The sequence below is a fragment of the Amphiura filiformis genome, unplaced genomic scaffold (assembly GCF_039555335.1).
Source record: "Amphiura filiformis unplaced genomic scaffold, Afil_fr2py scaffold_217, whole genome shotgun sequence".
Taxonomy (NCBI): Eukaryota; Metazoa; Echinodermata; class Ophiuroidea; order Amphilepidida; family Amphiuridae; genus Amphiura; species Amphiura filiformis.
Window position 1 is genome coordinate 33,528 of NW_027305681.1, and position 24,064 is coordinate 57,591.

A 24,064-nucleotide genomic window follows, 5' to 3' on the forward strand; every position below is an offset into this window, starting at 1 on the left:
TATACTGTTAGCCCATTAATGCCAGGACTCTTACAGTTGCCTATTGTTTGAAGTAACACCTTGTTTTAGAGCAAGTTACATTTTTGCCAATATTGTTTCTGGTATTTCAAGGTCACGAATGATATAACTTGGTAGCAAAAGCATTAATCCAGTGGTTCACAAACTGTGGGTCACGATCCTTTTGTTGGTCGCGGCATTTTTCAAAAGGGGTCGCGCGACTTGCCGAAAAAAAAATACAAAAATACATCTCCGTGCATTAAAGTGCAGGGACATCGTATTTGTCGTGTAACCCTATTTTGACCAACTTTAGCATTAAAATTGTAAATTTGTCACGGTGAAGTCATTCTGGGAAACGGTCATTGGAACGACGTGCGAATTGTGCTCCCGTTCGGAAATTTTGACCTGTATTCAGTTGATAAATAAAAGCACATTAGGCGGGGTGCCGTATATTAGGTTTGGATATTTAATCATGATTTTCCATCCGGGTAATAAACCTAACGCTAAATACGGCGCCACCGCCTAATGATTTTTGTGTTATGCTATGGGTCACCAATTTTGGGTCACGATGGTCACCGAAAAAAAAACGGTTGGAAAGCCCTTCATGATTAAATATTAAAAATATTACGACATTAAATTGCTGCTTGACTAGGAATAGTCAGTATTTATATATTTGGGCTATACGTATATCCAAGTATCATATCATATATAAACAGACAGGTGCAAATAATGGGTTTAAAATATTTTGATATTAACGACAGACACTACCGTTAAAGCATTACACATCGGCGACACCACACAACACTGACCAAGTAGTAACCGGATATCACTGGTGATGATGGGGTTCAATGGTATATTGTGTTTCACTAAGAAACGTATTGTATCCATCAGTTTTGTTTTATTTCCGATCACTATCTTCTGCATGTGTGGTCTCCATTTGGAAACGGAAACACTACAAAACCGTTTGAGTAAACCTACTCATGATTTACCATTGAAGATCTACAAACCTACCACTACGGAAATTTCATCACAGTCTTCAGATGGACGATTCGGAGGTATGGTAAATGAAGAAAATAACTTTGACGCATATTATGTAATTCAGAGTAATTATGAGAGAAGGACGCAGAGTGACGTGCTAGAGATGCCACCACGTGCGTGCGATGTAGACTGGATGACGAAATCTTCTTACCTGCAGCAGTTGAAGTCTATATCATCGCATTGTCTAAATAAAGATCGACGTCAAAATATACCTTATTACGTAGAGTGCGATCCACATCTAAAACAAAATATCAATGCAGTTATTGGCAGATTACGAACAATGTCAAGTAGCTTGTGGAATTTGGTCATGGAACTAAATTATCCTGTTTTTCTAAATTTAACTTTACCTGCAAAATGGAAGGCTTTGAAGGACATGTTGAATCTCTGTGGCTACGAGCAGCGTCTTACAGATGTCATCAATATTGGAGTCAAGAAGTCGGGAACATCAATGTTTCAACAATTCTTTATTAAGCATCCTCAAATTGTTCGCGCACTGGACAGCGAAGTTCACTTCTTCGATTGGAATTACCATAAAGGAATTGGTTACTATAGATCACGTATGATGTTTGCATCATCAGAAATGTTATCCTTTGAGAAAACTCCGAGATATTTTAGGACAAAGGATGCGCCTTCTAACATGGTCAAAGATTTACCAGACCATGTTAAATTTATACTTTTAGTTAAAGACCCAGTCAAACGATCGATATCTGAATTTAGACACAATTTGCAGATGAAATCAAAACGCACTGGTTTAATGAACAGGACGGAGCACAGTGGAGGAATACGCTTCGAAAATGAAGTACTACGGCAAGACGGCGAGGTCAATGTAGACAGCGAGATAATTGATACAAGTTTGTACGCTAAGCATTTTAGCAATTGGCTTGATTATTACCCGAGAGAAAAGTTTCTCATTCTTGATTACGACAAATTGGTGCAGAATGTATCATTTTGGCTTCAAAAAGTTGAACAATTTCTAGATTTACAACCATTTTTTAAACACAAAATGTTTCGATTAAACAAAAACCGTCGACTGTGCTTTATACCACCACATGGGCTCAAATCAAAGAGTGTTTGTCCTGGTTCAACTGGATCCATACCGAAAGCAAAGCCAAGCAGAGATACTTTATTGAAACTTTGTCACTTCTTCCAACCGTACAATAAAATGTTCATGCACCTTACAAACATGACATTCGACTGGAGATGTCAAGACGAGTCCATATAATAAGGTTCAAGCTTTTGCAGGCTGTAAAATGGAGTCTTGACAAAGTTCTGGCAATATAATAGTTGATTAGACATGTCTTCAACAATCGATGACTCAACAATTTAAACATGCTTTTCGACAAGAAATGTTTGCGACTGGGCATGTTAAAGATGAGAACCGCGAAATTTGCTTTATATCATGTACCACCACGTGAGTTCAAATAATACACCTTGCATATATAATATTCGACTAGAGATATCCAGAGTGGAGTGATAGCTTTAAGCAATATTGTCTCTAAATTCAAATAGACATGTCTTTGTCAATAGAAGACATGTCGTCACGGTGCCGAATACATGAGTGTGAACAACATATTGAGTACTCCATTGCGTCAGTCTATACAGAATGCAACAAAACCTTCAATTGACTTAAATAAGAGAAGTCTTGCGTAGAATATAGGAAAGCGTCTAACCACGGCACAATAAGACCTGTCTGAGAGTACACAGCTGCCTTAACGCGGCTGTGTACTCTAGACGTTGTTTCTTTCGCGAAATTAAGTTTTTTTGATATGTTTGTACTTTGTTATGTTTGTTATAAATACAAGGAAAATCCAGATTTATAAACTCCAATTGCAATATTTTACGGATTTTATTTCACTATTCCACTCGTGTTTGAAATTTAAAAGGAAAGAAAATCTTTGTTGTACCAGCTAGGGTACACCCGCGCAACAACGCATCGCGCTGCGTATTGCGCAATTTGTTAACGCACATATACGCTACGCATATGCAACGCCTATCTGCATGCGCGGCGCATCTTATGGAAACACCACGGAAGCACTGATTTCACAAAAACCTAGTGGTCAAAAGGCTCCGTTTTAGCTGATAAAATGTTGATTTTTTTTTCAAGTTCTTTCCCCCGATTTAAATATCTAGTTATGAATGGATTTCGCTCAAACTTCTCAAGTTACTGTGGATATACCCGATGTTCACGTAATATCCATGTGAAAGGACATTAGGACAACGCGGGAAAGTAGCTGGTACATCCATGAGTGTGAACACTGAACAATACATAATATCGATAATCATACATAATTAATTAGCTAGCTATCTTATTTTGCATAATTAATTAACATTTATGAAAATTAGTTTATAATTATGCAAATATGTAAATTAGAGGCGGCTAAACAATGTAGTACATTTGATCATAGGTAAACACTTTGACCAAGTTTAAAGACAAAATTCTGCAAAAATAAAAGTAACATGTTAACATGTTGATCAGGTATGACTTTTGTAAAATATACAAGGGTGGTTTTTGTGCTATTTTGACCATTTTGGGCTATTTTTGAATTTCAAATTGTACATATTTTGAGCCTTAATAGCTCTTAATATGCTTTTTATTTGACTTAAATCGGACATTTAGATCAAAAGTTATGGCTGTTTCAACCGAAAGAACTTACCCGAAATTATTTTTCTCCTATACTAATGAGTGCGTTGTATTTCTTTTGTATTTTATTGTTTTTCAAGGTGCGATATTTAATTCGTTAATGGCTAAAATTATTGTGGTTAACATAAATAAAGTTTTTTATCAATCTCATTTGCATAATTTTGTCTGAATTTACATAGTTAGTGTTTCTAAACATAAAATGCCTTTTTTAGCCATTTGTCGTTTCGCGTTATTTCAAACCATCGCGAAGTGTTTTACCCACAACCACTCGTTCGATTGACTTTAAATTTAGCATGAATGTTGAAAATGCATTTATCTGCAAATCTATGAAGAGCAGTTTAAAGACTTTTGTTTACTTTTTGAAAATTCATAAAATTGGCAAAAGCATTCGAAAGTATGTCTCATACCGATTTTGAACTCTATAATGTTTTCATAAAGTATTCAAACACTGCGCGATGCGATAACCTTAAAATATTCAATATGGCCGCCGTTACCATGGCAACGGAAGTGACGACACAAATAAAAACTAAGCAAAATGAATCGCAATGTCAATATAGATAACCTGACCAAATATGAAGTTGATTTAGTGTTTACTTTGAAAAATCACCCTTGGCAGATAAGTCTCCCCTGAAAGAGCTGGAAATACATCGTCACACTACTACGATAAAAATATAGTACTAAAAATGTTTCCTCGTCACACTTTTGTTTTGTTTTCGAGATTATGTAGAAAACACACAAAATATGAGACGATAAGAGTCTTTTAAAAACATTGAACCAGGTTTTATGAGGAGTGTTACCCCCGGGTGGGGAAATATTTTCACAATTACATTTTTCTCTTTCATTAGACATCACTTGTGGGTCATACCTTCTTGGCATTTTGAGATGATGATCAAGAACCCATATTGAATATTGACCCGGGTCTCATATGATGAGTGTCTCCCCCAGGTAATGAATTATCCTAATATGTGATGCGATCAAGCAAAATCAGTCGGAACTCGGAAATATTAAATTTTCAGTTTCCTATATGATAGTAAAAGGCATTGACAAAGCTGCATTTTGCAGCAAACCACATTGAAATTGAACAACCAGTTCCAAAGATATGAGCAATTAAAGAGTTTCCAAAACAAACGGAAACAAAAGGAAATCTTACCTTTGTTTGGCAAAATCGATATTTCCGAGTCCGACTGATTTTGCTTGATCACATCACATAATATGAAAGAAGTCAGACGAATATTGATCCGGGACTTATGTTGAATTTAATTATATTCTTTATTTTTTCTCGTTCATTTCTTTGGCACCACCAAGGTTGTCATTCCTTCTTGGCATTTGGAGATATGTCCACTAAGACCAAAAAGCGAGTGACAGCTGGAGTGAGTAATTAAGTTAGATAGAGTTTAAAAGGGCATTTCGTGATCCACAGCCTCATCCCCCACGTTTCTCAAAAAAAGGTGAGATTTTTATATCACTGGAAAAAAAAATTCTTGCAGATTAATTCGTTTAGCAAAGATATCGTGAAATTTGAATTTCGTTCTGGTGCACCAGAACGAAATTACAACACATTGTCTAAGGAGCAGTGTAATACACATAATCATGTATAACTCGCAAACGCAAAATCGGAATCAACTGAAATTTTGGGAACAAGCTTTTTTCGTGGATATCTACTGAAAAATGACATAAAAAGAGGATGCTGGGATCACGAAATACTCCTTTAATACAGACTGATGCCATTTCATGGTCTAGCAGGAATGATATATGCACAAGTATAGGGGGCAGCAAATTATATAGCGGCGCTGTCATGACCTCTACTGATCAAGCGCCCTTTCCCCAGTCCCCCTCCCTCACAACAATCACATTTCCAGACAGTGGATCACCGCGAATTTCAATGTTAGGGGCGCACCATTAGATATTTCCGGGGGGGGGGGGGCTAGGGAGTTGTTTTATATATAAAAAAAAACTTGATGCACCACCCAAGGGAAAAACTTGATGCACAAAGCAGAGAAATAAATATTGCTTCCTCATTAGAGAAGAAAAAATGCCTCTCCCATAAAAAATGTCATGTTTCTTCAGTGTGCCGTTTAAAATATCAATTCTTATATCTCTGATTTCATTCACTTTTTGCATCTCTTTTATTTGATATTATTTCAATTTTTCCAATACCATATTAATTACCTACCTGTTCCATCAAAGTCTATATGAATCAATCACTTATGAACTTTTGCCTCCATCTAAGACATACCTCTTTGTCTTGTTAATTCTAATACTTTTAGCGTCTCTAAAATAATATTTGGAAAAAAATTGACTTACATGGATAACAAAAAAAATTTTACTCTCCAAGATGGTAATTAAAAAGTGATATTGGATGAGTGAAAAAATTGTCATGACCCTAACTCCCTAGTCTCCCCACCCCGATAATAAATGGTGCGTCCCTTAGACTGGTCTCTATTCTCGCTATTTACAAATAACGCGGGGTGCAAAACAAAATTATTTATTACTCGTCGTCAGGCATTTCATACTCTACTCGACGGCGACACCACACCATATGGAAACTTATGATTAGAAGGTGATTTATAACATTATTTATTATGGGTATACAGGACACTGTTTGTTTCACTAAGAAACGTTTTGTATTCATTAGCGTCGTTTTATTAACGATCACTATCCTCTACATGCGTGGTCTACATTTGGAAAGGGAAGCAACACCAAGGCGTTTTAGTAGACCTACTCAAAATTTAACATTGAAGACATACAAACCTGTCTCTTCGGAAAGTTTATCAGTGTCTTCAGATGAAGGATTGGAAGGTATGGTAAATGATAAAAATAACTTACACACATTTTATGGAAATCAGAGTCAGTATGAAAGAATAATTACACCGATTGACATGGGAGATATGCCATCACGGTCTTCCAACAAGTCGTGCGATATAAGCTGGATGATGAAATCTTCTTACCTGCAGCAGTTGAAGGCTATATCAGACTGTGCACATCATGATAAGATACACCGACTTCAAAATATACTTTATTACGTAGAGTGCGATCCACATCTAAATGAATATATTAGTGAAGTTTATAATAGAATACGAACAATGTCAAATAGCTTGTGGAATTTGATCAAGGAACTAAATTATCCTGTTTTTCAAAATCTAACTTTACCTGCAAAATGGAAGGCTTTGAAGGACATGTTGAATCTCTGTGGATACGAGCAGCGTCTTCCAGATGTCATCAATATTGGAGTAAAGAAGTCTGGAACAACAATGTTTCAAGCTTTCTTAATTAAGCACCCTCAAATTGTTCGCGCATTGAGTGGCGAAGTCCCAGGCGAAGTTCACTTCTTCGATAGGAATTACCATAAAGGAATCGGTTACTATAAATCAAATAAATAAACTCAAATCAAATCAAATCAAATCACATATGATGTTTGTATCATCAGAAATGTTATCATTTGAGAAAACCCCGGGATATTTCAGGACAAAGGATGCGCCTTCTAACATGGTAAAAGACTTACCAGACCACGTTAAATTCATACTATTAGTTAAAGAACCAATCAAACGATCGATTTCTGAATTTAAACATGAGTCGGAGTTAAAATTAAACCGCGCCGATTTCAAGAAAAGTCGAAGGACAGAACAAAGTGAAGGAATACGCTTCGAAAATGAAGTACTACGGCAAGACGGAGAGGTCAATTTAGACAGCGAGATAATTGATACAAGTTTGTACGCTAAGCATTTTAGCAATTGGCTAGATTATTACCCGAGAGAAAAATTTCTCATTATTGATTACGACAAATTGGTGCAGAATGTATCATTTTGGCTTCAAAAAGTTGAACAATTTCTAGATTTACAACCATATTTTCAACACAAAATGTTTCGATTAAACAAAACCGCCAACTGTGCTTTATACCACCACATGGGCTCAAATCAAAGAGTGTTTGTCCTGGTTATGGATTCATGCCAAAAGCAAAACCAAGCAGAGAAACTTTTATAAAACTTTGTCATTTCTTTCAACCGTACAACACAATGTTCATGCGCCTTACAAACATGACATTCGACTGGAAATGTCAAGACTGATAAGAAACCGTAGGTTTGACACGTTGAAAAATGGGGTCTTGACAAGACGGAGAAATAAAGTTTAATCTATGTGGTAAATTAAATATGAGAAAGTCAACACATACCTAAATGACAGCCAGTGAAAAAATTTCACTGACTATCCAGGATTTGAACCTGGGACCTTCGGATCACCGGACCGATGCTCTACCAACTGAGCTAATAAGTCAGATGGAGAAGAGCAGTGATGTTATTATCTATAGGCCTTCAGTTCAATACCGCCCTCTATCATCTTCTCATCCAAGAAGCTTTAAGAAAGAGGTTTGGAAATCATTCCGAAATCATATTCGAGACGGAGAAATAAAGTTTAATCTATGTGGTAAATTAAATATGAGAAAGGTTTTTAACACAAGTCAACATAATTATACATAAATGACAGCCAGTGAAAAAATTTTTTTCAAGAAAAAGGTTATGTTTCCATTTGTAAATTCATGTTTAAATGTGCTAGTGTGCGATGCGTAATTCTTCTTTCCTTGTATATTGATATATTAAGAATAACGATTAAGGGAAGGGGTATGAACGTTTGGACAGTATTTATTGTGTGACATTAGAGCACATCAGACATATCGAATTGCATTCTGAATACGAAGAATGGCCTTCTGATATCAAATAATTTTGATTTTTGAAATTCGCAATGTAATACACATTTTATGGCAAATCATTAAAATTGATATTTTTGATATTTAACAGTACTCGAAGTAAACTTTATAAATCTGATGATTTCTACCTAAAGTGTATGTAGGGTGGGATGAAAAGCCGACGATCAATTGAAAATGTTGACCTTTCGTATTGAAGATATGGATTTTTTTTCCAAAACACAAAAAAAAATTTGGTCTTTTTGGGGTAAAAATCTATATCTTCAATATGAAAGGTCAACATTTTCAATTGATCGTCGGCTTTTCCTCCCAGCTACATACACTTTAAGACTATATCATTAAATTTATAAAATTTACTTCGAGGACTGTTATACATGTATCTCCAAAATGTGAAAAATATCAAATTTTAATAATTTGTCATAAAATTTGTATTATATCGTGAATTTCATAAAATGAAAATTATTTTATATCACAAAGACATTCTTCGTTTTCAGAATGCAATTCGATAGGTCTGATGTGCTCTCATGTCCCACAATAAATGCTGTCGAAATGCTCAAAACGCTCATTCCAGTTCCCTAAAGCATCATTAATTTGATCTCGTGCGCTAGTTTGTAATGTTTGAATGTTTCCATGTTCCAGTGTATGATGCGTAAGCCTTTTCCTCTGTTTGAGTAAGTTACTAAATAATAAAACAGGCTGATGTCATTTCATGGTTCAGCAAAAATAATACATGCACAATTGAGTAAATGATATAGCGGCGCTGTCATAACCTTGACCATGAACTGATCGAGCCCTTTCCCCCGAACTCCCCCATGTCCCCCCTGACAAATCACATATCCAGACACTCAATCGCCGCGTAATGAGTTTCAAGGTTAGCCTGACTTCGATTCTCGCTATTTAGGGACGCACCATTAGATATTATCGGGAGGGGGTAGGGATTTATAAAAAAAACTTCACCCACTAGTGAGATGAAAACAAAATTGCCTCACTGATGAGTAAAAAAAAGTTCTACCAACTCTATACAAAGATATACATTAAAATTGAAAAAGACAACAACAAAATTGTCCCAGTTCCGCAGCCTTCGGCGGCAACAAAAAAAACACCCAAAAAACAAAAAACAAACAAAATTCTGTCGACTGCCCATATCTCCCTAGTCCCCGATAATATCCAATGGTGCGTCCCTTATATAATATTATACATATACCTTGGACTGTAGAAATCGTCAGCGACGCGACACCATATGGAAACTTGTGATCAGATATACTCAGTATTTAATACTGGTGATTATAACATTATTTATTATGGGTATTCAGGACACTGTTGGTTTCACTAAGAAACGTTTTGTATTCATTAGTGTTGTTTTATTGACGATCACTATCCTCTACATGCATGGTCTACATTTGGAAAGGGAAGCAACACCAAGGCGTTTTAGTAGACCTACTCAAAATTTAACATTGAACTTTTTGAAGATATACAAACCTGTCTCTACGGAAAGTTTATCAAATTTTTCAGATGAAGGATTGGAAGTTATGGTAAATGATGACAAAAACGATGTTTCAAGCATTTTTTTATTTAGCATCCTCAAATTGTTCGCGCACTGAACGGCGAAGTCCCAGGCGAAGTTCACTTCTTCGATAGGAATTACCACAAAGGAATTGGTTACTATAGATCACATATGATGTTTGTATCATCAGAAATGTTATCATTTGAGAAAACCCCGGGATATTTCAGGACAAAGGATGCACCTTCTAAGATGGTAAAAGACTTACCAGACCACGTTAAATTCATACTATTATAGTTAAAGAACCAATCAAACGATCGATTTCTGAATTCAAACATGAGTCGGAGTTAAAATTAAACCGCGCCGATTTCAAGAAAAGTCGAAGGACAGAACAAAGTGAAGGAATACGCTTCGAAAATGAAGTACTACGGCAAGACGGAGAGGTCAATTTAGACAGCGAGATAATTGATACAAGTTTGTATGCTAAGCATTTTAGCAATGGGCTAGATTATTACCCGAGAGACAAATTTCTAATCATTGATTACGACAAATTGGTGCAGAATGTATCATTTTGGCTTCAAAAAGTTGAACAATTTCTAGATTTACAACCATATTTTCAACACAAAATGTTTCGATTGAACAAAAACCGCCAACTGTGCTTTATACCATCACATGGGCTCAAATCAAAGAGTGTTTGTCCTGGTTATGGATTCATGCCAAAAGCAAAACCAAGCAGAGAAACTTTTATAAAACTTTGTCATTTCTTTCAACCGTACAACAAAATGTTCATGCGCCTTACAAACTTGACATTCGACTGGAAATGTCAAGACTGATAAGAAACCATAGGTTTAACACGCTGTAAAAATGAGGTCTTGACAGCATGGGCAAGGTTGCAGAAATACTTTCTAGCAAGTAGACATTACTTGAACAACAGAAAGCTCAAAAATATACATATTGTGTTGTAACGCCGAACACACGAGCTAAGAATACACAGAAGTCAAGGCCATACAAAATTCAATTGTTACTTCGTTTTATTTTAGAAGTGTCAATTTTTGTACGTGTCTTGCAAAACGATACCCCTCCCCTATGTGATGTAAGTGATGATGCGACAGGATTAACTACCATAGCAATAGGATAAAACAATAACTTTTGGAATATATCGCACTGCACTACAAGCAGATAAAACTCATCATCACAGACTGAATACAATACCGCTCTTTTCAAAGATCATACTAATCTTACAGGTGCAAGGGATCAGCATGATATGAATATTCTATAGAATTACGATCCAGGTCTTTATCCTTGTTCTTTGACATCTATGGTTCAATGCACTAGAGGCACCGCGTGAACGTACTAATGCGGTGCGATATATTTGAAAATTGTGTTGCTATGATAGTTAATATTATTGTTACATCATCACAGCTACCGAGAATAGACATAACTTCTACTGATAAAGCAATTAAAACCTTGTCAGAAACCTTCTTGAAAGAGGAAATTTTGATCCATTTTGATCTGTGTTATTTAGGTTCGGTAAAACTTGGTTTATTCTTGAGGTAAATGCCTTTGCTGCAATCTTGTAGTCTGTATTCAGTAACAATAACGTCTTCATTTATTCCATTATCTAGTCTTTTTCTCTAGGTTAAGGTTATTAATTATTTTAAACTGTTGTGATTTGGTAGTTCACAGCATCTTACGAATGGTAGTGAGCTTTGGCAAAAACTGCATTGCTCAATTCATAGCGAGTGTGTAGAAGAATTAAAATATCACAGATATACTTTTATAGGTGCTGCGGTTCTTGAGTTACGTTGTAAAGAGGGCTGAAACAACCACATTTTTGTAAAACGTACATAACTCATTAACAACAATAAATTAAGCAAGTTTGCAAAGTATACGATTTGTAGAATGAACTTTTGCAAAACATCAAGGTGTTATTTTTCAATAATATATTGATCTAGATAATGAAAATCTATTTTAGGTTGTTTCGACTAACAACAACAATACCTTGTCTACCCTAAAGTCCCGTCTTTTTGTGAAATACCTCTTTTATTAGATGCTGAAAGTTCACTAGCTAGTGTCATATGAATCAGTAAACGAATTTACAATCAGTTATCCTACATCCTCCAATGACATTTGAGAAATTCTACTGTTAGCCCATTAATGCCAGGACTCTTACAGTTGCCTATTGTTTGAAGTAACACCTTGTTTTGGAGCAAGTTACAGTTTTTGCCACCAAATATTGTTTCTGGTATTTCAAGGTCAGGAATGATATAACTTGGTAGCAAAAGCATTAATCCAGTGGTTCACAAATTGTGGGTCACGACCCTTCTGTGGGCGCGGCCTCTTTCAAAAGGAGTCGCGCGACTTGCCGAAAAAAAAATACAAAAATACATCTCCGTGCATTAAAGTGCAGGGTCATCGTATTTGTCGTGTAACCCTATTTTGACCCACTTTAGCATTAAAATTGTAAATTTGTCCCGGTGAAGTCATTCTGGGAAACGGTCATTGGAACGACATGTAAATTGTGCCCCTTTGTAAATTTTGCCCTGTTTTCCGTTGATAAGTACCAGCACATGCGGGCGCCGTATTTAGCGTTAGGGTTAGATATTAATTTTTAATCATTTTCTTTAATTTCCACCCGGCTTTATTAATACCCGTGTGGAAAATAAAGAAAATAATTAAATATCCAAACCTAACGCTAGATACGGCACCTCCGCCTAATGATTTTTGTGTATGGGTCGCACCATATTTTACATATGAATTTTGGGTCACGAAAAAAACCGGTTGGAAAGCCCTGCATGATTAATCATTAAAATTTGTACGACATTAAATTGCTGCGTGACTAGGAATAGTCAGTATTTATATATTTGGCCTACTAGCATATCCAAGTATCATATCATATATAAACAGACAGGTGCAAATAATGGGTTTAAAATATTTTGATAATTAACGACAGACACTGCCGTTAGGGGCGCACCATTAGATTTCCAGGGGGGGGCATGGGAGTTTTTTGAAAAAAAAAAACTTTGCCCACTAGTGAGAAAAAAAAAAAAAACTTTGCCCACTAGTGAGACAAAAAAAAAAATTTTTTGCCTCACTGATAAGTAAAAAAAAAAAAAATTTCCCCCACCCAAATTTGTATAAAAATGTACATTAAAATTGAAAAAAAAAAAACTTCACGCCGAAGGCGGCGAAAAAAAAAAAATTTGGTGCTCTCGGAGGCGAAAAAAAAAAAAAATCCGCCGCCTTCGGCGGCGAAAAAAAAAATTCGGCCTGACCCAAACTCCCATGCCCCCCTGAGAATCTAATGGTGCGTCCCTTAAAGCATTACACATCGGCGACACCACACAACACTGACCAAGTAGTAACCGAATATCACTGGTGATGATGGGGTTCAATGGTATATTGTGTTTCACTAAGAAACGTATTGTATTCATCTGTTGTGTTTTATTTACGATCTCTATCTTCTGCATGTGTGGTCTTCATTTGGAAAGGGAAACAATACAAAACCGTTTCAGTAAACCTACTCATGATTTACCATTGAAGACCTACAAACCTACCACTACGGAGATTTCACCACAGTCTTCAGATAAAAGATTCGGAGGTATGGTAAATGAAGAAAATAACTTTGACGCATATTCTGTAATTCAGAGTAATTATGAGAGAAGGACGCAGAGTGACGTGCTAGAGATGCCACCACGTGCGTGCGATGTAGACTGGATGACGAAATCTTCTTACCGGCAACAGTTGAAGTCTATATCATCAGATTGTCCATATATAGATCGACGTCAAAATATACCTTATTACGTAGAATGCGATGCACATCTAAAACAATATATCAATGCAGTTATTGGCAGATTACGAACAATGTCAAGTAGCTTGTGGAGTTTGGTCAAAGATCTAAATTATCTTGTGTTTCAAAATTTAACCTTATCAGCAAAATGGAAGGCGCTGAAGGACATGTTGAATCTCTGTGGCTACGAGCAGCGTCTTCCAGATATCATCAATATTGGAGTCAAAAAGTCTGGAACAACAATGTTCCGAGATTTCTTTACTAAGCATCCTCAAATTGTTCGCGCACTGGGAGGCGAAGTTCACTACTTCGATTGGAATTACCACAAAGGAATTGGTTACTATAGATCACGTATGATGTTTGCATCATCAGAAATGTTATCCTATGAGAAAACCCCGAGATATTTTAGGACAAAGGATGCGCCTTCTAACATGGTAAAAGACTTACCAGACCACGTTAAATTTATACTTTTAGTTAAAGACCCAGTCAAACGATCGATATCTGAATTTAGACACAATTTGGAGATGAAAGCAAAACGCACTGGTTTAATGAACAGGACGGAGCACAGTGAAGGAATACGCTTCGAAAATGAAGTACTACGGCAAGACGGAGAGGTCAATTTAGACAGCGAGATAATTGATACAAGTTTGTATGCTAAGCATTTTAGCAATTGGCTTGATTATTACCCGAGAGAAAAGTTTCTCATTATTGCTTACGACAAATTGGTGCAGAATGTATCATTTTGGCTTCAAAAAGTTGAGCAATTTCTAAATCTACAATCATTTTTTCAGCAAAATATGTTTCGATTAGATATAAACCGTCGACTGTGCTTTATACCACCACGTAAATTCAAAACAAAGAGTGTTTGTCCTGGTTCAGATGGATTCATACCGAAAGCAAAACCAAGCGCAGAAACTTTAATGAAACTTTGTCATTTCTTCCAACCGTACAATAAAATGTTTATGCGCCTTACAAACATGACATTCGACTGGCGATGTCAATACTGAAACAAAACCACACGACCATAATAACGTGCAAGTTTTTGCACTTTGTAAAAATGGAGTCTTCACAAGAAGTTGTGACAATGTATATAGTTACTTGCACGTAGACATGTCTCCAATGATAGAATACTGGGACTTACAAGTGGACATAATATTTCGTTATTAAATGCAGAACCCCTTTATAGGCCGTGTCATCTGCATATCACCTCTATTTTTCAAAAATATTCCTCGTGTAGACAGGACAATTGAAACACTGTTGAAATATCGGAGTATCTTTATTCATTGCAATATAGACGATAACTTTCTGACAATTTTTGAGAACGAGATATAAAACTGCAAAAATTCCTACATACTTCCTTTTTAGTTTCTGTATACATGTATTCCTCTTTTTTCCTTCAGAATTCCTTTTTTCTCCTGATGCTTTGTTTTCTTTTTTTTTACATATAAAGTGAAATGCAATTTTGTTCCAGTAATTAAAAATTGTATTGTGTAAGAGTATAGCCCCTTTATCTCTATTTTCTGTTTCAGCTACCGCGACACCTCATTAATTCCCTCGGAACCCTTTTGCTCGGACCTCTACTAACTACCTGCTATTGTTACGATTTACAAACTGCACTTGATCAATAGTGATAGATTATAGGCAATAGCTAGACAAAAGACCCTATTATATTTTTACGACACCGGGTTCAAATGCCATTTAGAATCGACAAGGGCATGGAATTACATTATCTGGTATGGAACCTTATAAAATCGGCATTTTTTGCGTCAATTTCCACATGACCTTACAGATTAATGTGCTACTTTCATGAAACATACCATTTTACACTTCGGAGATATCCTACCTTTACTTGATAGGTGTAAAAGGTCGGTTCTAGATCCCTCCAATCAACTCCATAGCTAAATTCACTATTTAAAAAAAAAACCTGATGGGCTATACACATAAAGAAATTGTCATTTTGGCACCTATCTTAAATTGAAGCAGGAAAGAAGGAATATTGCTTCTTTACTGAAAAAGAACACACTTTCTTAAATCTTCTCCTTGAATCACCGATAACACACTTTAACTGCCATTTAGAATTGATTTAGGGCATGGAATTACATTGTGGTGTAACCTTTACAAAATCGGCATTTTAAAGCGTCACTTTCCACATGATCATATGGAAGTGCAACCTTCATTTTTAGAACCATACCGTAAAACCCCGTCTACAAGCATATAGTGTGCTTCTGATGAAAGCTACATTAATCCAGTCGCCCATATGGAGTTTGAGCAAATAAATTACGGATCCAAGCATATACAAACAAGTACTATTTTAAGACCGATCTATTGTATTGGTATATTGACGCTTGCTTCGAATTAATTAAGCTTTTATAAAAAACACTATATATGCTTGTAGACGGGGTTTTACGGTACCATTTTACACTTCAGATATATCCTACTTTTACTTGCTAGGTGTAGAAGTCGGTTCTAGATCCCCCAATAACTCCATACCTAACGCGTCTATAAAAAGTACCTAATGGGCTCAGGACACATGTCTAATCATATGGTATGCAACAAAAATCGGTTCTGGAGACCACCAACGAAACGTTTTTCGCTGAGGCCCAGCTCATAGACTAGAAAGCAAATCGAAAATATCAATTTTTTTGAATTTGCCATAAAATTTGTATTATATTGCGAAAAAGAAGTGACAAGGCTAGCTCTAAAACTACAAGGGCGCCAAGGCTCATATGTAGCACACGTAAGGTCCAAAACACTTATATGTGCCTTCGCAATATGCTTGTTCAGAAGGGCTTAGAGTTACGTTTGTGTCAGGTTAATACTAAGCTACCTCTGAGACAGCTTAGTGTTAGCGCCCGTCTGAACAAGTATTTTGTTAACTACAGCGAAATCTCTGTGGTATAGCGAGCTAACATTAACCGATCATTCAGTGTTAGTTCTCGCTAGCAATGCTGTTTTAATATGGGATACTTAGTGTTAATCTGTGTTAAAGGATGACCTTGCACTACCTCCGTGTTACACCAACACAGAGGTAGGCGTCCATGTGATCATGATTATTGAAAGTGTGGATCTCTATGAGGGATGTAAATAAATAAATCCCGGGGACCACCGGGTTTCATTTAAAACTCTTAAAACTGTAATTAAAGCACATTATGGCTTATATATGGCTTATGGGAAACAGAAACCGGGGAAGACAGTGCAAGAGATGGAGAGACGAGATAGATCAGTACTGGGGAACAGTAAATTGGATCAGCAAGGCAAGAGATAGAGCTACCTGGCTGAGACATGCTGAGGCTTTCGTCCAGCAGTGGACCGACAATGGCTGATGATGATGATGATGATGATGGCTTATAGCCATATTTTAATATTTTCTTAAGAAAGAGAATTGTATTTCTTGTTTGTCTTTTCTTTTACCGCGGCATATATCGCCAATGCGAGCAACTCCGTCGAACGTGACTGACTGATATGACAGTCCTTCTGATGTGTCATATATCATTAGGAAATGAATTTGGAGAAAACCTTCTGTTGATAAAATACTATGCTGAGCCCCCAGCCTGGGTGGCTCACGCTCCAGCAATTTCAGATGATTGAGCTCAGTATTACATCATGAATACATCACACAATTCATGAAAACAATTAGATAATCAGCTTATCGGATTAAAAGCTTAGAGGGGAGGTTTTGCTGCTTGCTGCTCAGCGAGTGTAATTATCAGAAGGTTTTCTCCAAATTCATTCTCAATCTCTTATGCGTTCAGTGTTCTGAACATCACATACATCTTAACAATTGTTAAACGACGTATTTTGAGGGAGTCTTCCACAGCAAAACGACGGCCGCATCACATAGTGACGAATTCGACAGTTTTAAAATTTTTGAGAAAATTTGTATATTAGTTTGTTATATTCTACTCTATATATTCACCAAAAACCATGTCTCAAAGTGGCTTAATTAGTAAGATATTAATTAATTTAATTATGCCGCATTTGCAAAACCTTGAAATATCTGTATCACATAACGACGTATTTGGCGATCACATATACTGCGCATGCCCAGTATGTCGTATCTGCAATTTGAAGAATTTGCCGTTTCACGTAGTGACGTATTTGTGCAACGTATTTGCGCGACTTTCTCATTGCACGGTAAAATTGACGTTTTGTCCTTTTCACATAGTGACGTATTTGAGCAACTGTTTGACATGAACGTATTTGCACGACGAATTTGATTTTATATTGATTTTTTGCAGAATTTGTTATGCTCTGATGGTGATAAGTGAATTGACACTTGGCAATAATATTTGAACCAAGATTATGCAGCAAATGAAAATGGCTGAAATTTCAAATTCGATTTTCTCGAAATGCGTTTTTTACAAATACGTCAGTATGTGATAAGGCCGACGAAATGTCACAATATGGTTTTAAGGGGTATATTGAGGGAGTCCTCAAATATTACAATATGGCGTTAACAGTCTTTCATAATGGTATTCAAGTTCACCATTGGATATTAAAATCGTGCAAAATGTACAAATTAGAAAAAAACACGATATTGCTTTAATATCATCAGACTTGTAATAGGGTTCCAAGTTATTCTATTGACTTGAAAAAAGGAGCACAGTAGAAAAGTAACAAAATGAAATAAAAACAGTAACTTTATCAGAGACCAAAGCAAGGCTAATTTTCGTAATTTCTTTTTGAACGTAATTATTAATTTTAACTCTTCCAGTCTTTCTTATTTCTGTCTGAATTATTTTTGTTTTATGCCTGCTCTTTCTTTATTTCTTATATAATTTTTTATCAATATTTCTTTCTATACTTAAGAGGGCATTTCGTGATCCACAGCCTCATCCCCCCACTTTTCTCAAAAAAGTTGAGATTTTTACATCACTGGAAACCTCTGGCTACATAATGTTTATGTACAAAATATTTCTTGCAGATTAATTCATTTAGGAAAGATATCGTGAAATTTGAATTTCGTTCTGGTGCACCAGAACGAAATTACAACGCATTGTCTATGGAGCAGTGTAATACACATAATCATGCATAACTCGCGAACGCAAAATCGTAATCAACTGAAATTTTGGGAATAGGTTTTTTATCGTGGATATCTAATGAAAAATGACATAAATAGAGGATGCTAGGATCACGAAATACTCCTTTAAGTTTTGTTGTTATTTACATAAGCTTAAACTTACTTTATTAAATTTAACCTGTTACACCAACTGCATTGGGTTATTACAACTTGAATAAATAATCTAATCAAACACCCACTAATTGCGGTGAGTAATTTAATAATGTTAACCGAAAAAATCAATTTGTTTAGTATAACATGTTCATCAGACAACTCAATCTAATTAAAGCAAGTTATTATTTTTCACAATTTGGGCTACTACGACAACAAAATTCGAGACTACTGTGCAGCAAAATTGTCAATTTTGTTCAACTTTGTGATTATATTGTAAATGTTTCCTCTAATGAATATTTTTTTCATCGGCAAATACTTTTCAAAATGTTGTTTTTTATAACATATAACAAATTTGGAATCCCCACGTGTAATAATTTTGCTCTTCAATTAATACTTAAAAGGGCATTTCGTGATCCACAGCCTCATCCTCCCACTTTTCTTAAAAAAATTTGAGATTTTTATATCACTGGAATACTCTGGCTACATAATGTTTATGTACAAACTATTTCTTGCAGATTAATTCGTTTAGCAAAGATATCGCGAAATTTGAATTTCGTTCTGGTGCACTTGTGTTTCATGAAATAGGGGAAGTTACCTTTATAATCATGCAATAGTTTGTTTAGTATGAGCATCATGGGGAAAACCCGGATGAATGCAATAACAACATCATTTATGAAGACTATTTATGTCAAAGGGAAAAATCACCTGAGACAGATTGTGAAATGGACATAATAGTGGGGAAAAACCCACAGGAAGTGATGTAAGGTGAGATGGCAATGTATATTAATAGAACATTTGGAAAATCCCAGATGGGGGATAAAACATCACGTTGGTAGTAATTCTAGGCAGACCTGTATCGATATGATTGTAAATAATGTTAACCAGTTAAAATCAGGATACTGAAAGAGTATTACTGAGTGTAGCCAGGGAGATCATGAGTTTCCGACAGTGCTATTTAAGACAGCCTTAATATTTTCACCGACAAGCTGGAAGTATGTCTATTTCAAAGCTACGAAAATGGCCCAAAGTAAGACATAGGGTCTACCGCGGATTGTAAAGGGCTTTATGAAATTATGTTACAATCATTCATCTGGATACAGATCTGACAGGCGGTCATAGCCTTTATTATGGCCAAGATTTCAAGACAGAATGTCATGGGAGACTGTAAACGCCACATGTGTGTGATGGTCTTCGTGCTTCAAAAAAGAAGTACATTTTAACCAGTTTGTATAGCCAATAATTGAGCTATTTTAATACAGCAACGAAGGAGATTGCGAGCACACAAAAGTGCTCTTCCTCATCAAAGGATTAAAGTTCTTCTGTCGAATTGCTGGAGTTGGCTGGGTTTGTGAAGGCCACGCATCTGTCAAAAACAGAGGAGCTGTGTTAAAGAAACCTGTTCCCTGGAGAAAGAGTGAATGGTGAAAGAAACACCATTGTTGGAGAAAGCAGCGCAAGGAGATATATTTTGGAGAGAGCAGCGCAAGAAGATAAATAATAGGAGAAAGCAGCATCATTTTCGTGTGAGGATTTCATACGCAAGAATATTTATAAACGCAAGTGTACACTGGACTTCGCTGATTTTCGCAGGACAAGTGAATAAGGATATATTACATCAGTCGTCCAGAACATTGCAAGAACTCTGAGATCACCACCAACAAGAAGACCGCTGGTTAAGTACTGATAGAATAAAACTGGTGATTGTAGTGTATATTGTTGTTATATGTACGAAGCATACTTTGTTTTCAATTAAAGACTTAGATTACGTTAGCCTAATCAACCAGTGTATTTGTGTTGTGCATTCATGTGAGTTCGGGTAAAAGGTGATTTTGGCCTTGAGTCAGTACGACTCGTAACAAAATTAATTGATGTAAATGCGCGGAAATCTACTTAACTAATTATACGCAGCGAACGTTGGCAAACATCAAGTGCAGTTAAGCAAAACACTCTAGCATATTGGTTATTTCGAGTGCATAAACATGAGAAACTTCATTTTTTTCAGGGTTTTTGACATAATGACAGCAAGCAAAAGAATTAAAGTACCAGTCATGTTCAACTGTAAACAAAGAAAAATATGTCAAAATTTAAACCAGCAGACAATACCTGTAACATGTAGCTCTCAATAAAACCTCATTCATTGAAATCATTTGACAATAATATTTATAAAGAAACGGTGATCAAAGCCCCAAGGACCGAACGAAATCAAAAGTTGCATATCGAGGTCTCACAACCAGAAAGCGTTAACTCACTAAGACCAGCTCTCACAAAATGAGCATAAAGTTGGCTCCCTGATTTGGTCTTCAAAAATCAATATTTCCTCCACAATGTCTTTTGTTTCCTATTACATTTTGTCATGATTAATTCACTGTATCTTCTATAGTGCCCTGGCGACTTTATGCTCATTTTTTGGGAGCAGGTGAATGTGGGTTGAGGTTTTCTGGCTCTCAACCTCGATATTTATCAATGGAATGCATGGCGCTAGTTCTATTGTTCGAACACGATTTGTTTACAAATCAATAAGGCAGCCAATGGAGCAATCTGCAACTTTTGAATTTCCATCTTTCTTGGGATTTTGGATCACTGTGTCTTTACTTTTTAACCAGTTTCAACTAATCATGCTTAATGAAGTCTTAAATCCGAGCTAAAAAATGCTGCAGGCTGCTAGTTCCAATTTATATCTGTTTTCTTTGCAGAATATACAGGGGTGAAAGTAACTGATACCTTTAATTTTACTGTCTGTAGTATACAACTAAACTTGAAAGAAAGATGGAATTTAGTTTTGATGTTAAAGCGTCATGCGCACAATGCACACATTGATTCGATTTTGAACTGCAGATTGTGCATCGCCTCGAGGTCTGTGGCAGAAATATTTAATCTCACATTTTACACTCTTAGCACTCACCAGTCTCTTAATGATGTTGCCAACACAAGACAGCCAAACAACTTGCTCTGGTTTTCCATGGCTAAATTTATCTTCGGAATACTTGGCAAAGAAGTGGCTTCGCACTGACGTTGAAAATTACGCACTTTTAAGTTTATCGTTACTTCTAATTATCGGTATTGTCGGCAATTTTGCTTTTATATTTGTTGTTTTCAAAACTCCGCGTCTTCACACAATAACAAACATCTACTTGGTAAACTTATCTGTTGCCGATATCCTTTTTGTTACGCTGTCAATCGTAGTCTACATCTGCGATTATATCATTTCACCGGTTCGATTGACAACGTCATTAAAACACAGTCTAGGATGTTCGTTACATTTCTTAGCAACAATTACATTTTATTTAGCGTCAATGTTTTTGGTAACTTTGGTGACTTTAGAGCTATATTATGCTATATGTCATACTCTTTGGCATCGCAAAATCAACACCAAATCACGCACAAGGAAATTCATTATATTTACCTGGTTATTCAGTTTGGGTGTAAGCGCTTGTGTTACGCCACGATACGGAAAGATGGTCCGTTTCTGCGTTCTGTGGGGAGACGTTGAAAGGTCTCGAAGTTTACCGAAAGAAATCGGATTTTGTGTTGCTACTGATCCAAAAAGCTACATGGTCACTGAGGTTTGCCAAGGTGTTCACTTCATCTTAGCTTTGATTTTAAATCTTTACATGTATATCCGAATACTGCAAGTATTAGGACGACGTACTATTATGGCAAGCGGTATGCCTGAATCACAAACTAGAGCGCTCCAGGTTCGTAAACAAGTTGCGAGACTTCTAATCGTAAACGGTGCATTATACTGTATCTGTCAAGCAGGATTGCGTATCGTGTCATTGGATAACATCCTAAAGCAAACCAGCGATGGGTTTTTGACTGAAGAAGCCAATGGCATTGCTTTGATTATCTCTCGTTTTTTACTTTACTTTAATAGTGTAGTTAATCCATTTGTGTATAATTTGGCAAGTTCATTTTATCGACAAGCGTTTATGGAAGTGTTTTGTTGCCGAAACCGTCGAGATGGAGACGACAATCTGTCCTATCTGTCAAGACCAGATAATACTCAAGCTTTATCACGTCGTTAGCAGTTTGGATTCAAAATATTAATTTTGATCCAAATACTGGCGAAAACATTTTAGAAGATATCATTTTGTTATTTGAACATAATTTATTAGTGCTCCAAACTACCGTCTCGTTATTTTTTTTTAAAGTTGACAATCAGAATCATTCAAGTCATAAAGCTACTGGTCACACTTTATTGTTATGCATAGTTGGATGAAGTCGATCAATACATTTTAAAATCAACAGAATTTTGAATTACAACTGCATGTTTGCTGTGCTAGTTTCCATAATTCCAGGGTTAAAAACACCCATAAAATTATTTACTTAAAACTGTCAATTTACCAAGGCTTGTCTTTATTAACAAATAATTTCCATTGATTTTATGTTGTTCGTTGAAAAACGGATTTATTTATCAATTTGCTGGCATCTTTTGTGATCAGAATTATTACTTTCAATAGTTGTTTTCATATGTTACTCGTTCTTCCTTTTATCTTTGATTAAAATTCCACTGGAAAGCCGTTAATTGCACGAATTTTGTACTTTTCTCGTTTAACTTTCTTGTATTTAACAGCGAACTACAAGTGAATAGGAACTGTCTTTTTAAATACAAAATGGTGCATACGTATCCATAATTTGTTTTGAAATTTCAACGAACGTTTGAAATCGTCCACAGACGTGACAGAGGGAGTATGTTTTTGATATGGAAATGTTTAGGGTTAATTATTTTGAAACCTGTACGCATATGTATTTACCTATTATCTGCTACAACTGGAGTATTTCAAAATATGGTTACCAAATTGTCTATTCTGTTTGAATCCCATGCTTCCCGACTTAAACAAAAATGTTGCACGTGGAGAGTTTGGATTTCAAATAACAGAATAGCCCATTGGGACATAATGGCATCAAAGTCATTATTTCCATCACTTAAATTAAGCTTTGGGGAAACTCCCCAGGTGGTGTTCTCCTTATGAGTTGGTGGGGTTGGGTGCTCTCATGACATGCCAATTCGCTGCAGAAGTGGTGATGTAACAGGATTCATACTATAACGATCGGTGAAAGTGATAAATTCACTTCGTTACGTGTTTAGAAGGGAATTGTTATCTCTTCGTAAGTGTGAGATCGATCAGTTAGTGTTATGCAAATGGGGTAGTGATGCGAGAAGTTTTTGTGTTGGGGTAATTTGGGTGTATCAGCAGGGGGATGACACTCACCTCATTTGCATGGCA

At 36.1% G+C, this 24,064-nt stretch overlaps 1 protein-coding gene and 1 non-coding gene across 2 annotated transcripts; one reads left to right on the forward strand and one right to left on the reverse strand.

Moving 5' to 3' along the window:
• Positions 1-1,249: 1,249 nt before the first annotated feature.
• LOC140145330 (heparan sulfate glucosamine 3-O-sulfotransferase 5-like) lies at positions 1,250-2,546 on the forward strand. The gene has a single exon (XM_072167086.1). The coding sequence runs from the start codon at positions 1,316-1,318 to the stop codon at positions 2,255-2,257; it is 942 nt and encodes a 313-aa protein (XP_072023187.1). The 5' UTR covers positions 1,250-1,315; the 3' UTR covers positions 2,258-2,546.
• Positions 2,547-7,872: 5,326 nt separating this feature from the next.
• On the reverse strand, positions 7,873-7,946 carry Trnat-ggu (transfer RNA threonine (anticodon GGU)). The gene has a single exon. It is a non-coding gene; the product is annotated as a tRNA-Thr (tRNA).
• Positions 7,947-24,064: the final 16,118 nt, after the last annotated feature.

Coding starts and splice junctions, on each gene's coding strand:
- LOC140145330 (XM_072167086.1), top strand. CDS start 1,316: ATGTCAAGTAGCTTGTGGAATTTGGTCATGGAACTAAATTATCCTGTT.